Here is a 20,143-nt window from a genome sequence, read left to right as displayed (position 1 = left end):
AAAAACATGGGTTGCCATATGCCGGGTTTTCATAGACATTTTGACCAATTTTCGGAAATTCCGCCCAGTCGCTATTTTTGGCAGACGAATCCCGGCTATGTCCAGGAAATTCTGGATGTATGGCACCCCTAATGGTGTGGACCGAAGCCTTATAGGTCAACGGTGAGAAGCTTTCATGCAGCTTGCCAGCTTGCAGACTCCATGATATTAAAATCCATTCGTGCCAGTGGTATGGAAGCAGCACAATCAGTACCCTGCTTTGCACTCTTGCATATACAGTGGTAGCACAGGTTAAGTACTTAATTCATTATGGAGGTCCGTTCTTAACCTGAAACTGTTCTTAACCTGAAGCACCACTTTAGCTAATGGGGCCTCCTGCTGCTGCCGCGCCGCCGGAGCACGATTTCTGTTCTCATCCTGAAGCAAAGTTCTTAACCCAAGGTACTATTTCTGGGTTAGCGGAGTCTGTAACCTGAAGCGTATGTAACCTGAGGTACCACTGTATCTGCATCTATCGATCGATGGATTGATACATGTTTTTGTTGCAGAAAGAAGGCCTTCTCTTTAAAGCACAGACTTCTATAATCTATTACTATCTGTCTTGGGAACAGACCTTTTTTCAGCTTCACAAATACACACACACACACACACACACACACACACACACACACCTGGGGACAATTTCCAAATCGTTCCGTTTGCCCGTGCAGAGAAGTCTCACTCTGTCCATGACAAAGCAACGTACCACCCAAATCTGTTTCATACAGCTAAAAAAAATATTTTGGACATGGGAATTAAGTCTGGCTCGGTTTTATTCTGCAGAAAGGACACCTACCTCACACTCCAACCCCCCCCTTTCCACTGAGAACCAGTGGTACTGTCCAATACATCACCGGGCAAGTCTAGGCCTGCCTATTTCTTTAATGAATAGTCATGAGAGAGGGAAAGGGGTGGGTATGAGTTTTGTTGTTAGATGCAGCTAGATGACAGAACCAAGGTGTGGGGAGGGTGCTTGGAGGTGGGGGTAGAGAAGCAAGCAAAATAGCCAGCCACCAAAGTAGCCAGCCCCACATCTTTCCACTGCCCTTTCCCCATTGGCACACCACAGGCACTTCACCGCCCTCCCCCACTTTTGCATGCCGTTTAAATGCCCCCCGCGGCTCCACCGTCCACCCCTTGACTCCATGACTCCGGCGACAGGGATTTCCCCTGTTACTTTTAAACCCCAAGAAGACTAAAATGCTGTACGCTAGCAACCCAATGCAGCACTACACCACGGTAGGTCTCGACTTTTCTTCTGCCGAGGGCTCGGTTCCCGTGACGCGGTGGCGCTTGGCTAGACCAGAACAGGGCACCTGTGGATTCTTGAGGAATGCCAGCGTGGGCTGGCTCAGGATGGGTTGAAACAGGGGAGCGTTTGCTTTGCCTGTTAGCAAATGGTTCAGTGGCACAGGACATCTGCTTTGCATGCAGAAGGTCCCGGGTTTAATCCCTGGCATCCCCAGGTAGGACAGAGAGAGTCTGAAAACCTGGAGGGATGCTGCCAGCCACCGTTTTTGCACTTCTGAGCATGTGGGGAGACGCATTGATCTCACTCTAGCAGGCTTGCATTGAAGATGGAGTTGGGTCCTACAGCACAGGATACTTGTTTGGCAAGGCATCTGGTACGGTGGCTCAGTAGTGTATTTTGACCTTTGTCTCCAGTTGAGATAAAGGTTGGGCTCTGACTTGACTCCCACATGTTAATTTTTTTATGCTTCTCTTGCTGGTCTGGAGGTGGTATTTCCCCATTCATCCATAACTTTGTAAGGGAGGCTGTTTAGGAAGCTGCTCAAGAGAACTGGGGACAAAAAGGGATCTGTAAAACCAAAGACCCAGTACGTTTAGGATATGGCACTCAACAAAGACCACAGGGGAATCCACGTTGTCCTTTTTAGGAATGGGATCCTGCGATGTATCCTGCACTTTGACAGTTCAGCTGTTTGCAGGGGTTCCAGCGAAATGCAACACAATGTTTTGGTCCTCAGCATGGTCTTCAAAGAGTGACAGAGGAGGGTTTGTCAACATGCCCACAGAATTTGGCTCCTTACCACAGTGCATCGGAAACGAGCTTCCTTAGAATAAAAGAAAGGCACTCACTGGCAATTACTGATGAATGTGCTTGGCTCTTATTTCAAATATTATAAGTAGATTAATGCCTTTAATCAATAGTATGTGTAAGTTAAGTAGTCCATTAAGTGTTCCATTAAGTAGTCAGTTAGATTTTGCTCAGAGTAGACCCATTAGGCTTTATCTAACATTAGTCCTAGAGCAGACCAATTCATTCCAATGAGTCTATTTTAGGTTAAACTTAGTTGGATACAACCCATTGAAATTAATGGGACTAATGTTTGATAAACCCAGACTCTTGTGTTGGTGCTCTAGCCTTTGAAATTAGCGGATTATTGTTTGGTTACAGATATGAAGTCTTGTTTCTTTATGGGTTTTCTGTGTTTCACCGATGGCATTCATACATTACTGTATGTGCTTTTAAGGCAAGTATATTAAGCACTCTTAACAAGCGAGAAAAGAAGGCTGAGTTCAATGAGACTTCTGCTTGAACATGTTATGTTCGGGTGGCGTGCTTCTTAGCTTTTCTGACATTATTTATCCTTGACAATCTCAAACAGTAAATACCTTTTTATATAGAAAAATACCATGTTATACTCTTAAAGCTATCTTGCAAAGAAAGCAATTTCACAGTAATTATTTCCATTTCTCTTTTGCTTTGATCCATGAAATTGCTGAACAATTAGCAACCCGCAAGAACATCTCCAATGGCACAGAAATTTCCATGAAGTTTACGACGCCGCCAAAAATCTCTCTCTCTCTCTCTCTCTCCCTCTCCTATATGAACAATGGCAATGTTAATTCATGCTCAAACCCTTTGCTGTAACTTTAAAAGTCACTCCAGAGCCTGGCTTCTAAGTTGCATTTATTAAATCCTGGCCATTTCATTGGGATCCTGCTTCCAAGCTTGGACCCTAAATGTATTACCTAGAAGTGAATTGCACTAAAATCAAAGGGATTTATAATCTGATTCTTCACAGTTAGAAGCTATCTGTCAATTTATCACTCAGCATTTAAGGTGATCTGCCTTAGACCTTGTTGTCTACCAAACAGTGTAACACACCCATGGTGTGTGCTCAGTGGGGTCTGACTCTTAACTTGCGCTAATTGGCGTGAGTCACTCACAGTAGCTGCCTCCGATCTCACAGGCCATGTGTTTTCTGTAACCTTAGGAGATAATTGCCAGAGTCAGGGTGACTATATCTCTTTAATTTACTTCACCAGTAATCGCCACCATTGTGGTTTTGTTTCTTCTTCTTTTAAAACAAGCCATTTATTATCTGTATATCTTGCGCTCCCGGTAATCTCTCATCTAGATTTCTGATCTGATCCATGCTGGATTACATTTAGTAATTCTGTCATAGTACCACATACTAAAGCTTCTTGAGGGTGTAGCATGATAAAAATGCTGACCAAGTTCATGGCATTTTCTCGTAATAGTATGCACAATTTAAATACCATACATACACTTACTCGCAAGGAGTCTTCCCTAACATGATGCATTTTCACTAATATATGCATTTCACTAGCATTTCTATGCACACCCCCACCCACTCCAGTGTATTCACAGCTTTGTACACATTATTTGGTTACTGAACTGCCACCAAATTTGATGGCCTTCAAAAGAGGATTGGACAGATTCATAGAGGAGAGAGCTACCAATGGCTACTAGTCATGATGGCTATTCTCTGCCTCCATAGTTGGAGACAGCCATGCTTCTGAATACCAGTTGCTGAAAATCAATGGAGGGGAGAGTGATCTTGTACTCAGATTCTGCTTGTGGGTTTCCCATTGAGGCATCTGGTAGGCTTCCATGAGAACAGGATTCCGGGCTAGATGAGCCATTGTGCTGATCTCACAGGCTGTTACTGTGTTCTTTTATCTTTTCAGAAAGCACCAGTTAGGCAGAGGTCTGCAATAGCATCCTAACCAAAGCGAATCCATACCCTCTGCCCCCATTGCAATACTTCTATAGAAATCTATGGTGCAGTCACATGTGGAATGCTGTGCCCAGTCTCAGAAGAGGTTGCAAATCAGGAAAAAAAGGAGTAGAAAAGGGCAACTAAAATGATCACAGCAACACCCCTATAATTTTCTTTTCTTTCTTTTGAACTAATAAGCTCCTATCCCTGCAGCCTTTTTAGTTCAAGAAAAGAAAAGTTCAGATTCTCCAAGTGCCCCTATTTTCCAGGGACAGTCCCAGATTTAAAGAAGTCATCCGGGTTTCTGAACTGATCCAGGAATGTGCTGCTTTTCCTTAGAATGTCCCTATTTTAACCAGAGAAATGTTTAGTTTGAGTCAAGATGGGTGTGGGACTTGGCAGAGGTTTTTTAGAAAGTTAGGCATGGTGTGGAGAGAGTGGATGGAGAGAGTGGGTTTTTTTTTACCCTCTCTAATGAGACAAGGACACAGGATCAGCTGAAGAAATGGATTGGTAGGAGATTCCAGCCCAGAGGAAGGACTGCACACAGGGCATAAACTATGGAAGCTGCTACCGCAAAATTAGGTGATGGCTTGAAAATGGGGGTTAGACACATTCTTGGTGGTGGAGGAGGAAGCTATCAGTGGCATCTAGTCATGATGGCTGTATAATATGCCCCTGATGACCGGTTGTTGGGGAATAACGGTGGGATGGGCTTCTTGCAGCCATGTCCTTATGGTGGGCTTCCCATGTGCATCTGGTTGACCAGCTTGGGAAACTGGATGCTGTACCTTTAGTCAGATCCAGAAAGACACCTCTGATGTTCTTCTTGTTGTTGTTTAGTCATGTCCAACTCTTCATGACCCCATGGACCAGAGCACGCCAGGCACTCCTGTTTTCCACTGCCTCCCGCAGTTTGGTCAAACTCATGTTGGTAGCTTCGAGAACACTGTCCAACCATCTCGTCCTCTGTCGTCCCCTTCTCCTTGTGTCCTCAATCTTTCCCAACATCAGGGTCTTTTCCAGGGAGTCTTCTCTTCTCATAAGGTGGCCGAAGTATTTTCTTATGCCTATTCAATTCCCCATCATTGGCAATGGAGGGATCTGCTAGTTTGTGGCATCTCAGTGTCTCATTTTTCCAATCTTAAATTCAGTTCTATCTCTTTCTACAGCAATTTGCAATTCAATCATCATCATCATCATCATGAAAATTCTTCAGCATTTTAGTGTGAATTTCCTCCTGATAAACACATTTTTGTATTTTCATGTGTTTTTCAGCCAGAAGTCTGTCCTGTCCTGTTTTTTAATAGTTTTTTTTAAAAACGTATTTTTTAAAATGAAAATGTTGTGCTTAAATTATACACATCCTTGTAAACACTTTCCCCTGAAATATGCATTTTTTGCACATACGTTTTATGCATTTCTATTATAAAGTTCACACTTTATATGCCTTACAGCTTTGTACACATTAGATGGTATCCAGTGCTAGTCCTACTCAGAGTAGATCTTCTGAAGTCAATGGGCATGACTACCTTTGTTTCGGTAATTTCAATGGGTCTGGTCTCATTAAGCCTAGCATTGGCCATAACCCATTATCCTCATAAAATACAGATTTCAGTATATGTCTTTTGAACCAAAACTGCATTTTAAAAAAACGGACTCTGCTTACTCTGTTCAAGCTGCATATTAGCTGGAGAACTGTGAATTTGGTTGGTTTGCTTTAAAATGCAGACAAAACAAAATTGTCCTCAATTCCTATTCTTGGGGATCTCTGTCTGAGGAGGCACCTCAAGATCCATAGTGCGGAGGGCGAAAGCATCCTGGAACTGTTTTATCAAAGAGGACAAAGGAGTTTTGCATGCATATTTTCGGGGAGAAAAGAGGTGTTCTCCACCAGTGCAAGTTCAGTCTTGCTCCGAATTCCAACTGTTACTCACTGAACACTGATGATATTGTAGGAGTTGCAACGCGCTGGAGGTCTTGCTTGACATGGATGTCTCATGTTGGTACTTTTTTTAAAAAAAAAGAAAAAAAGAAAAAGAAAGGAAGCTATTAGAGTGCAACATCAGAAAGTTATCCGTGGGTGAGGTTCGAGAATCCCAAGTTATAACTTGTCCCTTGATTCCAAAGTCTGGTTAGTTTTAAAAATCTTAAGATTGATGGCATGTTGGTAAGGAGGGGAGGGTAACTAAGTTCCATTGCTGTGTTGAACTGGGGATCTGCAAAATGAAATCCATCCAGCTTCTGGTGCTTTGCAGACACATCTTCAGAGTTTTGCTTTATCTGGTGTAGAGTCAGGTCGTTGGGTGGAATCCAGTGCTAGAGTAGACCCATTGATGTTGATGGGCGTGGCCAAAGAATGTATATGATAAGGTTGCCATACGTCCAGATTTCTCCAGAGAAGTCTGGGATTGCAATTAGCATCTGGAGGGGGGAGGATTTTGGGAAATCAGCAAAATGTCTGGGTTTTTTAAACTCCCCCCCCCCAAAATGTCCAGATTTTTAGTTCTTGAAATATGGCAACCCTAGTACATGCCAACCAGATGACCCTCGGGGTCCCTTACAAGTCTACAGTCCTATGATTCTATGGCTATACTACCCTCTCACCAGCAGAGCCGTCTTTCCCATTGGGCTCACTGGCGCGTTGTGCCAGGGCGCCGGTCTCTCAGGGGCACCCCAGTGAGTGGGGGAGCTGCGCAACTTTGCCAGTGGCCTCCCCTTTCTCTCCTGCACGCCCACCAGCTGTGCCCCATCAACCATACGGCTGGCGGGCGTGCAGCTTGCCTCCCAAGCCTCCGTGGGAGAGTGATCCCCACAGAGGCTTGGGAAAAGGTCGACAACTCTGGGAAACAGGGGTGGGGTGCTTGAGGGATCTTTGCACCACGGCGCCAGATATGCTTAAGACGGCCCTGCTCACCAGCAAGGTAAGGTTAGCTCCAACAGTTTCCGGCGTATGCTGAAAACAAACAAACCCACGCACTTATTTGCCCAAGCATTTTTCTTGGCATAGATATTGTGCTGATAATTGCTGCTGGATGTTGTAGGTGCTGTTGCTCTGGCGTTTCAGTGTTGGCTTATTGCCTTTTTATAGTACATTATCATCATTAGCATTATAGTTTGACTGTAAACTGCCCTTAAATCTTCTGAATAGAAGCATATGCCCAAGCTGCCCAGGGCAGGCGCACACCCAGGGAGGGCAGGGGAGCTCCGGGGGGCGCGGGCGCGGAGCGCACTCCCGGGGGGGGGGGGGGCAGGGTGTGGAGGGTGCCCTCCCAGGCACGGGATAGCCACTCAGGTGCATGGAGCGGCAAACACGCCTCCAGCCGGGGGTAGAGCGAGCCACCCACGGGGGCGGAGCAAGCTGCTGATGGGGGACATTCAGCACGCTGCCCGCCCATGACTCCCAAGCCTCCCTGAGCTGTCAAAATGAAGGAGGAAGGGGGGAATGGCGCGGGCAAAGTGGTACAGTTCCCACCTTCCCCCGACACCTCAGGGTAGGCTTGGAAGTCGTGGGCAAGCAGTGTGCTGAATGTCACCCCTCTCAGCAAAGACACCTGGGGCGGTCCACCCCCACTGCCCCCTTCCTCCGCCCCTGAATAGAAGGTGGCATATAAGTTTGTTTTTAAAAAATTCTATTTATAAATTATTTTAACTCATATGAGATGATGATGATGCTATTGTAATGATGTTTGATTCTTATGTACACTGCTCACACATTCATGTTCTGGGTGAAGGTGCAGTTTAGGGATTTCCCAAAGAAATAAATGGCAGTATTTTTCATGCCAGTAGTGAGGAAGGTCAGTTACAGAGCCTGAATATGCCTCTCCAAGCCTCTCTGTTTGACCTTCAGTGCTATCCCCATCCTCACACCTTCCTGGGCTGGTTTCACACCTTCCTTAAACCATCATAACCCCTCCTTCTTGGACCACTTTGGGTATCTCCTTCTCTCTTCCACATTCAGTTCAGATCTCTTAAGGGCTTAACCAATCAGTTGTTGTGCTCTCTATTTTTTTCCCTTGCATGCCATGGTGGCTGCTGGATGTTTGGACTGGTGGGGCGGAAAGCAGGGAGCCCAACAGCAGGTGGCGCCAGAGCCAACGACAGGCACAGCTAACTGGTTCTAGCTTTGTCACCCTTCCTTCTCCCAACTGTGTTCTGTAATGGCAACCAGGAAGCGTACTTTATTTTTTGAGCCTGAGACCTAGAGTGTGGATATAGGTAATGACCCAAGCTTTCTTTTGAACACACCAGAGCAGACTTTCCTGTTGTTGGACCACAGCTCCCATCATCCCTGGCAGCTAAGGATGATGGGAGTTGTAGTGCAACAACTTCTGGGGACCCAAGGTTGAGAAAGGCTGCATTAGAGCCTTGAAGAACTCAGCAGAGAGGAGAATGGCAGCAGAAACTAGTTAGTTAGAATCATAGAAGCTTATAATTGTGGAGTTGGAAGGGATCCCAAGGGTCATCTAGTCCAACCCGCTGCAATGCAGGGATCACAGCTAAGTGGTAGTTGGCCCTGCCTGTCATGTGTTCAGTGTTCTGGGCAGGGGATATTCCCAGCTGTACCGGGAGATGCCACTGATTCAACCTGGGGCCTTGTCTGGGCAAAACAGGAGCTCTAACCATTGAGTTTATGGTCCCTCCCCAGCGAGTGATGTTAGAAAGCTATTGAAGCCCTGGCATGGACCTTCAGCATGGACACCAAGCACAGGGCAAGGGAATCTGTGTGCCTGTTCTGGGGTGGAAGACCTACGTACGTGCGCAGGCTTGCCTCTGCCAAGACCAAAAATATACTTTGTTCAAACACGCTCACGAACTGCCTCAAAGACCTCAAAAAGGTGGGAGATGCATACATTGAAATAAGGAAAGCGGATCGGAAGGAGGCTTTGTAACTCAGCAAGAGGGCCTTTGCTTTCTGCGCAGTATCCTCAGGTGTGGCACTGTGGTGCCCATTGGGAGTGGTGGGGGCCAAAGGGAGGAGGCCCAACAGCAGGTGGCGCCAGAGGCAGAGCCAACTCATTCTAGCTGTGCCCCATCTGCCTCCTTCTCCCTGCTGAGTTATACAAGGGGCAACACTCAGGCTAAGGTGGAGGAAGCTGATGGACAGCGCCCGCCCCCTGTTGACTAGTGGAAAGTAAGAAGGCTGGCAGGTGGGGGTTGGCTAAAGGTAGCTGGCAAGCCAGGACCCCATTTGCCCCCAGGGAAGATTCTCTGCAAAGTCCTCACGATTCATTTGCCCATCCAGGGAGAAATCAGTGGGGTAGCCTCATGGGTGCCATGCCCAAAGTCCACATCCACTGCAGGGGACCCACCAGCCCCCAGCAAAATCAACACCCTCTTTTCTCCATCTCAGCGCTGAGCTGAGCAGCTTAAAGCTCCTCTGCACAGTCCAGCCCTGCAATGGTGAAATGGCCCGGTCAAAGCATGGAGTTGTATGGAGAGGTTTACTCCACTCAGCGCAGCACTTCAGTGGCAATGAGTGTGGTATGACCTGTCTGAGTGGCTTTATATTGGCTGCGTATGTGTGGCATACAACCCTTGGACCTTCAGCACACAGTCCTCATGCTGAAAATGGGTAGATGGGTTTTGTGCAAGACAATTATCACCTGCTTCAAGTTCCTTGGACAAGTTTACCTGCACAAGGAAGTAGAGAACTGCTTTATTCTGAGCCAGACCCTTTGGTCTATCTAGCTCAGTATTGTCTACACTGACTGGCTGTGGCTCTCATGGGTTTTAGACAGAGGAAATCCCCAGCTCTGCCTGGAGATGTCACAGTTTGAAACTCTGCTCTGCATGCAAAGTTGATGCTCTTTTAATTGAGCCACGGCTGCAGTTCTCTTAATAGCTGTATGCTTCTCCACAGATGACTGCTGTGCTTATTCATTACATCTGTGGATGAGAATGCACTGCAGCCCATTACAAGTAAACTTGCCCATAGACTTTTAAAGCTGGAAGGATTCTTGGACATCACCTCCAGGTGTGGGGAACCTATGGGCCATCCAGAGGTTGCTGAACTGCAGCTCCCATCATCACTTTTGGCTGTATGCTGGCTGGGGCTCAGGGATGGAGGGGAAATTCATTTGGTCTGCATTTTAATACAAACTTCTCAAATCTGCCCCTCCAAAACAGCTATGTGAACCAAAACACAGCTCTCTTTTGAAATGAGCACTTCTCCAAGAGAAGATTTTCAATGAAATAGTCCAAGCAAAGACTGCATACCAGCAAGCATGCACATATTAGTGAAAATAATAGTCAAACTTGCATCCTATTGGGAGGTGGGGGAAACAGCTTGCAAAAATGCTCACAGAAGGCAAAATATGTGTCGCAAGAATGCACAAATAAGGAGAAACGTGTGTAAAAATGCACACACACACACACACACACACACACATTTTCATGCTGTCTTATGTAAAAGGGGAAAAATGCAATGTGCAATCTAGATTTAAGACTGGAAAAAGGAGAGGAACTGAAATGGACATCTCTTTCTATCTCTACCCACAGCTACACCTCGAGATACCGTATTTTTTGCTCTATAAGACTCACTTTTTCCCTCCTAAAAAGTAAGGGGGAAATGTGTGTGCATCTTATGGAGCGAATGCAGGCTGCGCAGCTATCCCAGAAGTCAGAACAGCAAGAGGGATTGCTGCTTTCACTGCGAAGCGATCCCTCTTGCTGTTCTGGCTTCTGAGATTCAGAATATTTTTTTTCTTGTTTTCCTCCTCCCAAAACTAGGTGCACCTCGTGGTCTGGTATGTCTTATAGAGCGAAAAATACGGTAGTTCATGAGGGTCAGTCACTTATGCAAATGCCTTTAGTCTCACTTTCAGAATGGACAGCGCCCAAATCACAAAACCTTTAGCTCTTCCCAAGGGCAAAATGCAAGGGTTCCATTTTGCTAAATTTGTTATATGTATTATGTATGTATGTATGTATGTATGTATGTATGCATGTATGTATATATATATCCTGGGTTGTGGGGGGTTTTTTTGGAGGGGCAGGGTTGCACACGTGTCATCTCCATCCTGGATCAAGGTCAGTCTTGTTAGAAAAAAATGCAAAAGGCAAAAAAGAGAGTATCCTTCTCTTTTTCTAACAAGTGGTGGCTTGTTTGGAATTGGGGGTGGTGTAGTGGCTAAAGATAAGAAGCTGAGCCATGAATGGCCCATGCTGGTTTTCTCTGGAGTGAGGCTACCCCTTTAAAGGTGCCTGTAACAAGACACCTGGAAAACTTTTTCTTTTGCAAAAAAAAGGAGTGTGTTGAGATTTCCATGTGTTTAAACTGGCGGTGTTATTTCTCTCCATCCCTTCCTTCCTCCTCCCCCCCTTTCCATCCTCCTCCCCCTCCGTTTCCTTTCCTCCAGTCTCAGTTTAATTTGCTAAACAACAGCATGGATCAGAGCACTGACAGCAGGGCCGCCTCCTCTAGCCCTTATAGCTCCGAGCACGCCTCCAATGTCCCGACGCTCTCACCTTACTCGCAGCCCAGCTCCACCTTCGACACCATGTCCCCAGCGCCTGTCATCCCGTCCAACACTGACTACCCGGGGCCGCATCACTTCGAGGTCACCTTCCAGCAATCCAGCACAGCTAAATCTGCGACCTGGACAGTAAGTTGCATGGCTTTATTTTTTTGGCTCTTTTGGGGGGCAAGGCCACAGCTCAGTGGAGGAACAGCTTCCCTTTGCATGCAGAAAGTCCCAGGTTTGATTTCTGGTGTCTCCAGGTAAATCTCATTCCTGAAGGTTTAGGCTGGAGAAGGGGAGACTGAGAGGTGATGGGAGAGCCATCTTCAAATACCTGAAGGGCTGCTGCATAGAATATGGAGAGAGCTTGCTTTCTCCAGCGGGTAGGACCCAAACCAATAGATTCAAATTCCAAGAAAGGAGATTCTGCCTAAATATTGTGAAGAACTTCCTGACAGTGAGAGCTGGTTTGATAGTGGGATGGACCACCTCGGAAGGTGGTGGACTTTCCTTCCTTGGAGGTTTTTAAGCAGAGGTTGGATAACCATCTGCCATGGATGCTTTAGTTGAGATTCCTGCATTGCAGGGGGTTGGACTAGATGGCCCTTGAGGTCCCCCCAACTCTACAATTCTGTGATTCAGTGAAGCCCTGGAATACCACTGCAAGGCAGAGAAGACAATACTAGGGTAGATTGACCAATGGTCCTACTCAGTGCTTTTTGTCAAGGGGTACTCAAGGGTAGCACCATTTTTTGTTGTTGTTAAAAAGTGTGTCACTTACTATAACAACTTCATGGTGAGTACCAGTACCTATTTTTCTAGGGGGGAAAGCACTGGTGCCACTCCGTATAAGGCAGCTTCTCATGTCCTTCAGCTGGGGATTTGCCAGCCAGGAATGCACTCCCAATAGGTTGCCATCTTATTTATTTATTTTAGAACCTCAGCAACTGCCTTGTGCAGACTCAGGCCACTGATCCATCTAACTCAGTGTTGCTTACACTGACGGGCAGAAGCTCTCCAGGGTTTCTGAAGGACCTGGAGATGCCAGGCATTGAATCTGAGCCCCTTTCCATGCTCAACATGTGCTCAACCCACTGAGTTATGGCCTTTCCTCAAATGCTGGTGCATGACAATAGGCTTTCTTTTAAATATGCATTTGCCCGTATTGGGCAAGTGGACTTTTCAGATGTGTCAATGCATCTTACAACCATCTTGCCTTTTTCGCTCTTCAGTCCAATTTTGGGAGCTAGGTTGCCGGTATGTCCATTATATGGGACCTCATCTCTCCAGTTCCAAAATCCCATTATACCTGGTGCAATGCAAGCAAAAGAGTGCAGGGCATAGCCGAACAGATGTGGCATTTTTTGTTCACTTATTACACATATATCTGATCATCCAACTTAGTTCAGCATAGGCGGGGTTTCCCATGTAGCATTGCATCCATGTGCCGACCAGACCTGATAACAACAACTACTACTACTACTACTACTACTACTACAATTTAATTGTACCCTGCCTATCTGACTTGGTTGCCCCAGCCACTCTGGGTGGGTCCAGCCACTCTGTTTAAGTACGGCAAGTTGGCTGTGTCATATCCCTTTAGACTGGCAGTAGCCAAAAGTGTTGCCTTCCAGATTTTGTTGGACTACAATGCCCATCAACCCTGGCCTTGCTGGTATGGGCTGATGGGAGTTGTAGTTCAACAACACCTGGGGAGAGCACCCTGTTGGCTGTAACTCTTAGACCGTGCCTTCAGAACTGGCTTCATTCAAAGTCTCACCCACTGAGCTCTATCAGACAAAGCAAACTAGCCACTTTCTGCATCAAGGTTGAGAGGGGTCTGAACCCACTTCTCCGGTATCAATCAGGTTAAGCGGCAGGTTTAGCCATTTCCCTTCCTCAGCAGTCTCCAAATGGTCACCACACACGTGGTACATGGTACATAGAGAGGCATCCCTCTATGCTGCTCCTGTGACACACACAGACCCTCCCTTCCCACATGGTTCCTGTCATTAGGGATGGAGGAGACACTTGATTCACTTCACAGTTAAAGGTGAGCCTACCTGTTCCACGCTTTCCGAAACAACATGTGAACGGAAATAAGGCCATCCTTTGAAATTTGTGCTTCTTTGAATTTTTCAAGGCAGCCAAGTTACGTGCACCAAAAGCGCATTGGCTGGGGTGAAGAAGCATGCATGAAAATGCATGGCATTAAGTGAAAACAACATGCAAAACTGTATTCTGTTTGGGAAAACTGCTTTGCAAAAATGTGTATATTAGGCAGACTTGCAGACAAGCATGCGTATATCAGGAGATCGTCACATTAAAATCATGGCGAATTTTCATGAGCCCTTTATTGGGTGTTTGGTTGTGGGGTTTTGTTTTGGGGTTTTTTTTGGTGTTTTTTTTTTGAGAGAGAGAGAGAGAGAGAGAGAATAATAATAATCAGGAAATTGATGTGGAAATGTGGAGAACTGAACTTAAGACTAAGAAAAGAAACCGAGACGCTGAAGATGACAGATTCACTCATCCTTATCAGTCAGGATAATGCAGCTTGAGTGGTGAGGAGAATGCCAAGGGCACCACAGCACCTTTCTCCTCCTAAGTAAACTGTTTATTTGGGTACAAGGGCATTCTTGTTGGCAGGCACGTGGCTTTGGAATTCATTGCCAGACCACAAATGCTGCAGGCTTTCCTGAGATATTTGGGGACTCAGCCCCAACCCCAACCGTTTGCAGGCTGTCCTTTGAAGGGTTGTTACTGGGTTTCCCTTTGCTCCAGGCCTTTCATGATATTGTAGTAATTTTGAGTGGGTCGGCTTGCCTTATCCGACGTGGGGATCCAGGGCACAGTCCTTCAATGGCTGCACTCGTTTCTCTCTGGTCGGGGACAGAGGGTGGCGCTTGGGGGGGAATTGTCATCGTGCCACTCCTTGGTGTGTGGAGTACCTCAGGGTGCGATACTCTCCCCGATGCTTTTCAACATCTTTATGCGCCCCCTCGCCCAGCTTGTCCGGAGTTTTGGGCTGGATTGCCATCAGTATGCTGATGACACCCAACTCTATCTGTTGATGGATGGCCATCCTGACTCGGCCCCAGACACACTGACCAGATGTTTGGAAGCTGTGGCTGGATGGTTACGTGGGAGCCGGTTGAAGCTAAATCCTTCGAAGACAGAGGTCCTGTGGCTGGGACGGGATGATATGGGATTTGGGGGGCAACTCCCATCTTTTGCGGGGGCGCAATTAGTGCCAGCACCGTCCGTTAAGAGTTTGGGTGTAATCTTCGACACCTCCCTTTCCATGGAGGCGCAGATTGCAGCTACAACAAAGGCAGCATTTTTCCATCTCCGCCAAGCTAAGCAGTTGGCTCCTTACCTCTCTCGCCCTGACCTAGCCACTGTGATCCACGCGACGGTCACCTCCAGACTGGATTATTGTAACTCGCTCTACGTGGGGCTGCCCTTGAGACTGACCCAGAAACTCCAGCGGGTGCAGAATGCTGCAGTGAGACTCCTTACGGGGTCTTTGCTGCGAGATCACATTCACCCGGTGCTATACCAGCTGCACTGGCTCCCGGTGGAGTACAGGATCAGGTTTAAGGTGCTGGTTTTAACCTATAAAGCCCTATACAGCCTAGGACCCTCGTACCTATGGGACCACCTCTCCTGGTATGCCCCACAGAGAAACTTACGGTCTTCAAATAAAAACATCTTGAAGGTCCCAGGCCACAGAGAAGTTAGGCTGGCCTCAACTAGAGCCAGGGCTTTTTCGGCCGTGGCTCTGATCTGGTGGAACACTCTGTCACAAGAGACCAGGGCCCTGCGGGACTTGACATCTTTCCGCAGGGCCTGCAAGACAGAGCTGTTCCACCAGGCCTTTGGCCAGGGCACAGCCTGACTCCCTCCCTCGGCAATCTTCACGGAGCTCTGGCCCAATGGTTGCCAATGGCTTTAATTAATTAATTTTATAATGAATGATTTTAGAGTGTTGTTTGTGCTGTACTTTTGTACTGTCTTATTGTTGTTAGCCGCCCTGTGCCCGGCTTTGGCTGGGGAGGGTGGGATATAAATAAAATTTATTATTATTATTATTATTATTATTATTATTATTATTATTATCCGTTACTGTTCTCCCAGTATTCTATTCGCTAACTGTCGTCATTGCATTTCTGAGTTTTATTGCAAGCTGTCATGAAGGAGGCAGCATATAGCTGTTTCAAACCCATAAAATGGTGCTGATAAGGTCACCATGTCTGGGCAAAGCCTAGCCTCCATCACAGAATATAAGAAGCCACCTTAGACTGAATCAGACCACTGGTCCTTCTAACTCAGTACTGCCTTCACTGGCTGGCAGTGGCTCTCCAGGAAATTCATACAGGAGTCTCAACATCTCACCTTGGAGATGCTGGGGATTGAACCTGGGACCTTCTGTATTCAACACAGATGCTCCACCACTGAGCTACAGCCCTTTCCTTAAAACACAGGAACATAGTCATCTGCTGTATACCGAGCCAGACCATTTGTCCATCTAGGTCTTTTTGACACTGGCTGGCAGCAACTTCCCAGGGCTTCAGGCAGAGGACATTCCCAGCCTCCCCTGGTGATTCTGCAGGGTTGTAGGACCAGCACTCTTCTGCATGAAAAGCAGGTGGTCTACCACCAGGCTTCCCTTCCCTAAACTGAACTCCCTTAGCCCAGCCCAGAGTGACCAGGAACCCACAGGAAGGCAGCATTTCTTTTCATGGCACAGACCTTAACGTGATTAGTAATAGCTCAACAGGTTAGAGCATGGCTGCTAATGCCAAGGTTGCAGGTTCAATCCCTGTATGGGACAGCTGCATATTGCAGGGGGTTGATCCTCAGGGTCCCTTCCAACTTTACAATTCTATGATCATTGACTAGTAGTTGTTAAAAGGAGAACTGGCAATGAGGCATAAAAGCCCATTATCTGCACACGCATGCAATAATTGTAGCAAGTGTTCCGCTAGCTGTTAAATCATCGTGGTAATATTTATAAAGCAGCCCAAGTTAAATGGCATGCACAAAACTCTTCTCATACTGGGAGGTGTTAGGATGAGCTCATCACCAGTCTTACATGCTACTGTCTAGCATTAAGATTTCAACTGATTTTTCACCACAAGCTTAAGCACACTTACAGTACCTGGGAGCCAGGTATGATGGGGAAAGAAATATGATTCAGTTTGCATTTAAAGGTGAACCTAATCTGTACTTTCTGCAACAAGACACAGTTATCCTTCGGAATGTGGATGTCTCCGGATCTTGCTGTGTCTTTCTCCAGTGTATCAGAATGCATATATTGAGGTAAAGATATCCATAAAGGGTGCATATATTGGTGTAAATGATATACCAAAATGTGCTGCGCTGTGGGGAAACTGCTTTGCAAAAACTGCTCACGTTAGGAAAACTTCATACCAAAAACTAGCAGGAATTCACAAATGCGAGTGAATTTTCATGAGAAGTATATAAAAAATTGGAATTCGGGTACTGATGTGGAGAAAACACGGGCTTGCGGCAGGAAAAACAAGAAACTGAAACAGACAGGTTTTGCCCATTCGCACTTGGGAGTAGCCCTGTTGAATTCAATGGAGCCCAACTCCCGAGGAAATGCACGCAAACTCTGGGTGCACATCTACTTGACTATAGTCCTGCAGACAGTTAGGCAGCTGCAATCTCAATGTGAAGATGCCTAGACAAACTCACCAGGGTGTAAGCCCCACCAAACATACTTCCAAATAAACAGGCATAGAACATGATTGCAATTGTGTTCAGAATCTGAGATGTTGCCTGCTCTGTGCAATGGTGGCTTGCTTATCTATCTATCTATCTATCTATCATCTATCTATCTATCTATCTATCTATCTATCTATCATCTATCATCTATCATCTATCTATCATCTATCTATCATCTATCTATATCTATATCTATCTATATCTATCTATATCTATCTATCTATATCTATTATCTATCATCTATAATCTATCATCTATCATCTATCATCTATCATCTATATCATCCTTATCATCTATCATCTATCTATCATCTATATCTATCTATCTATCTATCTATCTATCTATCTATCTATCTATCATCTATCTATGCTTTAATCTCCCACCTTTCCTTCAAGGAGCTGAAGGTGACATACATGGCACTCTTCCTCTCCATTTTATGTTCACAACCCTGTGAGGTAGGTTAGGCTGAGATGATGACTGCCCCAAGAAGACCTGCTTGGAATGTAAACTGTTTTGCCATCAGTGGGAATACTTTTGAGTAAGTGTTGCTAGGGACAGAGTGTCCATTGATCAGTTTTTCTGGGATTGCACATTATTTATTTATTTATTAGCATAATGTGTATACCATTTGAATGCAATAAACCTCTAAGTAGTGGTTCTCAAGAAATAGGAAAATGATCATTTTTAAAAAAGTAATGCTAAACACATTTAAAAGAGAATTAACATTGGTAATTAAAATGAGATCAAAACACTTGTCAGCATTGTTGCATTTTAATATTTTGCTGGAAGCCGCCCAGAGTGGCTGGGGAAACCCAGCCAAATGGGCGGGGTATAAATAATAATAACAACAATTTATTATTATTATTCTGCATGTCTGGATAGGCTTGCCAAAACAAAAATATTTCAAGCAGGTGACAAAAAGAGGCCTCTCTGCCTTGTATCAATAGGCAGGGAGTTCCAAAGTGTAGGTGCTCCCACACTAAATGATTGATTTCTTACCATTGTAGAACGAGTATTATGTGGCATCTGTAACAGGGCCAGTTCTGCTAATTGAAGTGGTCAACTGGGCACACATGGGCTAAGGCTATCCCACAAGTAAACTTTCCCCAAGCCGTTAAGGGCTTTATATACCAATTGTGATACCCTGAACTTGACCCAGTAATGAACAGGCAAACACTCCAGATCTCTGAGCAGAGGTATTGCATGCTGACAGGGCCTCACTCCTGTCTGCTCTATCTGCAGTTCCCAGGTCAAGCACAAGGGAAACCCCACATAGAGTGCATTGCAGTTATCCAGTACGGAGGTCACCACCACCTGATGTACTATAGTTAAGCTGGCACATCTGGTTAAAGGAGCTTCTAGCCACTGTAAGTTCATGGGCCCCTGGTGGTAAAGCTGAGTTGAGATAACAGCTTGTCCAGGGCAACCCAGTAATGTCACAAGAGTTTGGACATAGATTCTCCAAGTCAATCCTATGGACCAAAGCAGATCTTTCTCCATTTCTCACCGTGTAGTTTGGGATAATCAGCCTCCTGGTGGTTTGAGAGAGGTTGTGCTTCCAGAAGAGAAAACCACCCCTGCTACCACCCAGAGTTGCTTTCAAGTATGCTATACTCAGAGTAGACCCATTGAAATTAATGAATGCTGTAGGGGCCTCCCATTCTAGGGCAGAGATACCTGTACAGTGGTACCTCAGGTTACAGAAGCTTCAGGTTAAAGATGCTTCAGGTTACAGACTCCACTAACCCAGAAATAGTACCTCGGGTTAAGAATTTTGCTTCAGGATGAGAACAGAAATTGCACAGCGGTGGCACGGCAGCAGCGGGAGGCTCCATTAGCTAAAGTGGTACCTCAGGTTAAGAACAGTTCCAGGTTAAGAACGGACCTCCAGAATGAATTGATTATTGAAAGTCCCTAGGGGAGAGTAGAGATCTTCCAAAGGCCACTGTTTCCCTTGCTCCTACACTGAAGAGAAATATATTTAAGGAGGATATTGACAAGCTGGAACATGTGCAGAAGAGGGTGACCATGATGACAAAGGGCCTGGAAGCCAAGCCTTATTAGGAACGATTGAGGGAGTTGGGCATGTTTAGCCTGGCGAATAAAAGACTGAGAGGTGATATGATAGGCATCTTCAAATATCTGAAGGATGCCCCATGGAAGATGAAGCAAGCTTGTTTTCTGCTGCTCCAGAGGAGAGGACACCAACCAATTGATTCAAACGACAATAAAGGAGATTCCAGCTAAATATTAGGAAGAACTTTCTGGGGGTAAGAGCTGATTGATGGTGGAGCAAAGTACCTTGGAAGGTGGTGAACTCTCATTCATTGGATGTTTTTAAGCAGAGGTTGGGTGGCCATTTGTCAGGGATTCTTAAGCTGTGATTCCTGCATTGCAGGGGGTTGGACTAGATGACCCTTGAGGTTCCTTCCAACTCTGTAGTTTTGTGATTCTATACCTATTGCCCAGGGCTTTTTTATCAGCTGGAACTTACTGGACAGCTATCTGATAGGGAGATGCGGGCTCTGAATTTCTATAACTCAATAGGGGTTCAACTAGGATCACCTTTAGATGAACTATTTATTCTGCATTCATTATGATTTGTTTGCAGGGAGGCTATAAGATGTTACATCAAGCAATTATTATCCCACACTTTCCATTTCATTTTCTGGTCACTTTCCTTATTCCATAATTTTTTATTGGGGGTGGTGGGGTGGGTGGTTTGCTGTGCAAATCAACTTTAATTGCACAACCTGGATTTGGTAGTGTGTGATTGAATCCTACCTGAAAATATTGGCAGTCTTGAAGCACCCCAGATGCCCCATCAGCAGAGTGCTGCAGAGAGGCAAAATGTAATGCAAAATTTTGCTACTAAGCGCTCTCTCTCTCTCTCTCTCA

At 45.8% G+C, this 20,143-nt stretch overlaps 1 protein-coding gene across 3 annotated transcripts in view; it reads left to right on the top strand.

The window, feature by feature from the left end:
* The window catches only part of TP73 (tumor protein p73), a 79,158-nt gene that overhangs the window by 17,597 nt on the left and 41,418 nt on the right, over positions 1 to 20,143 (top strand). For 2 of the 3 annotated variants that reach the window (XM_053400626.1, XM_053400628.1), the window contains exon 4: positions 11,393 to 11,638. In XM_053400626.1, the coding sequence (XP_053256601.1) occupies positions 11,393 to 11,638 (246 nt within the window). Of the gene's footprint in view, positions 1 to 1,087; positions 1,279 to 11,392; positions 11,639 to 20,143 lie in introns of those variants that run through there. The other variant, XM_053400627.1, reaches the window with a different exon arrangement.

This window comes from Podarcis raffonei, chromosome 8 (genome assembly GCF_027172205.1).
Source record: "Podarcis raffonei isolate rPodRaf1 chromosome 8, rPodRaf1.pri, whole genome shotgun sequence".
NCBI classification, from domain to species: domain Eukaryota; kingdom Metazoa; phylum Chordata; class Lepidosauria; order Squamata; family Lacertidae; genus Podarcis; species Podarcis raffonei.
The sequence above is the reverse complement of the archived record's forward strand: the minus strand, read 5'-3'. Positions and strand labels throughout refer to the sequence as shown.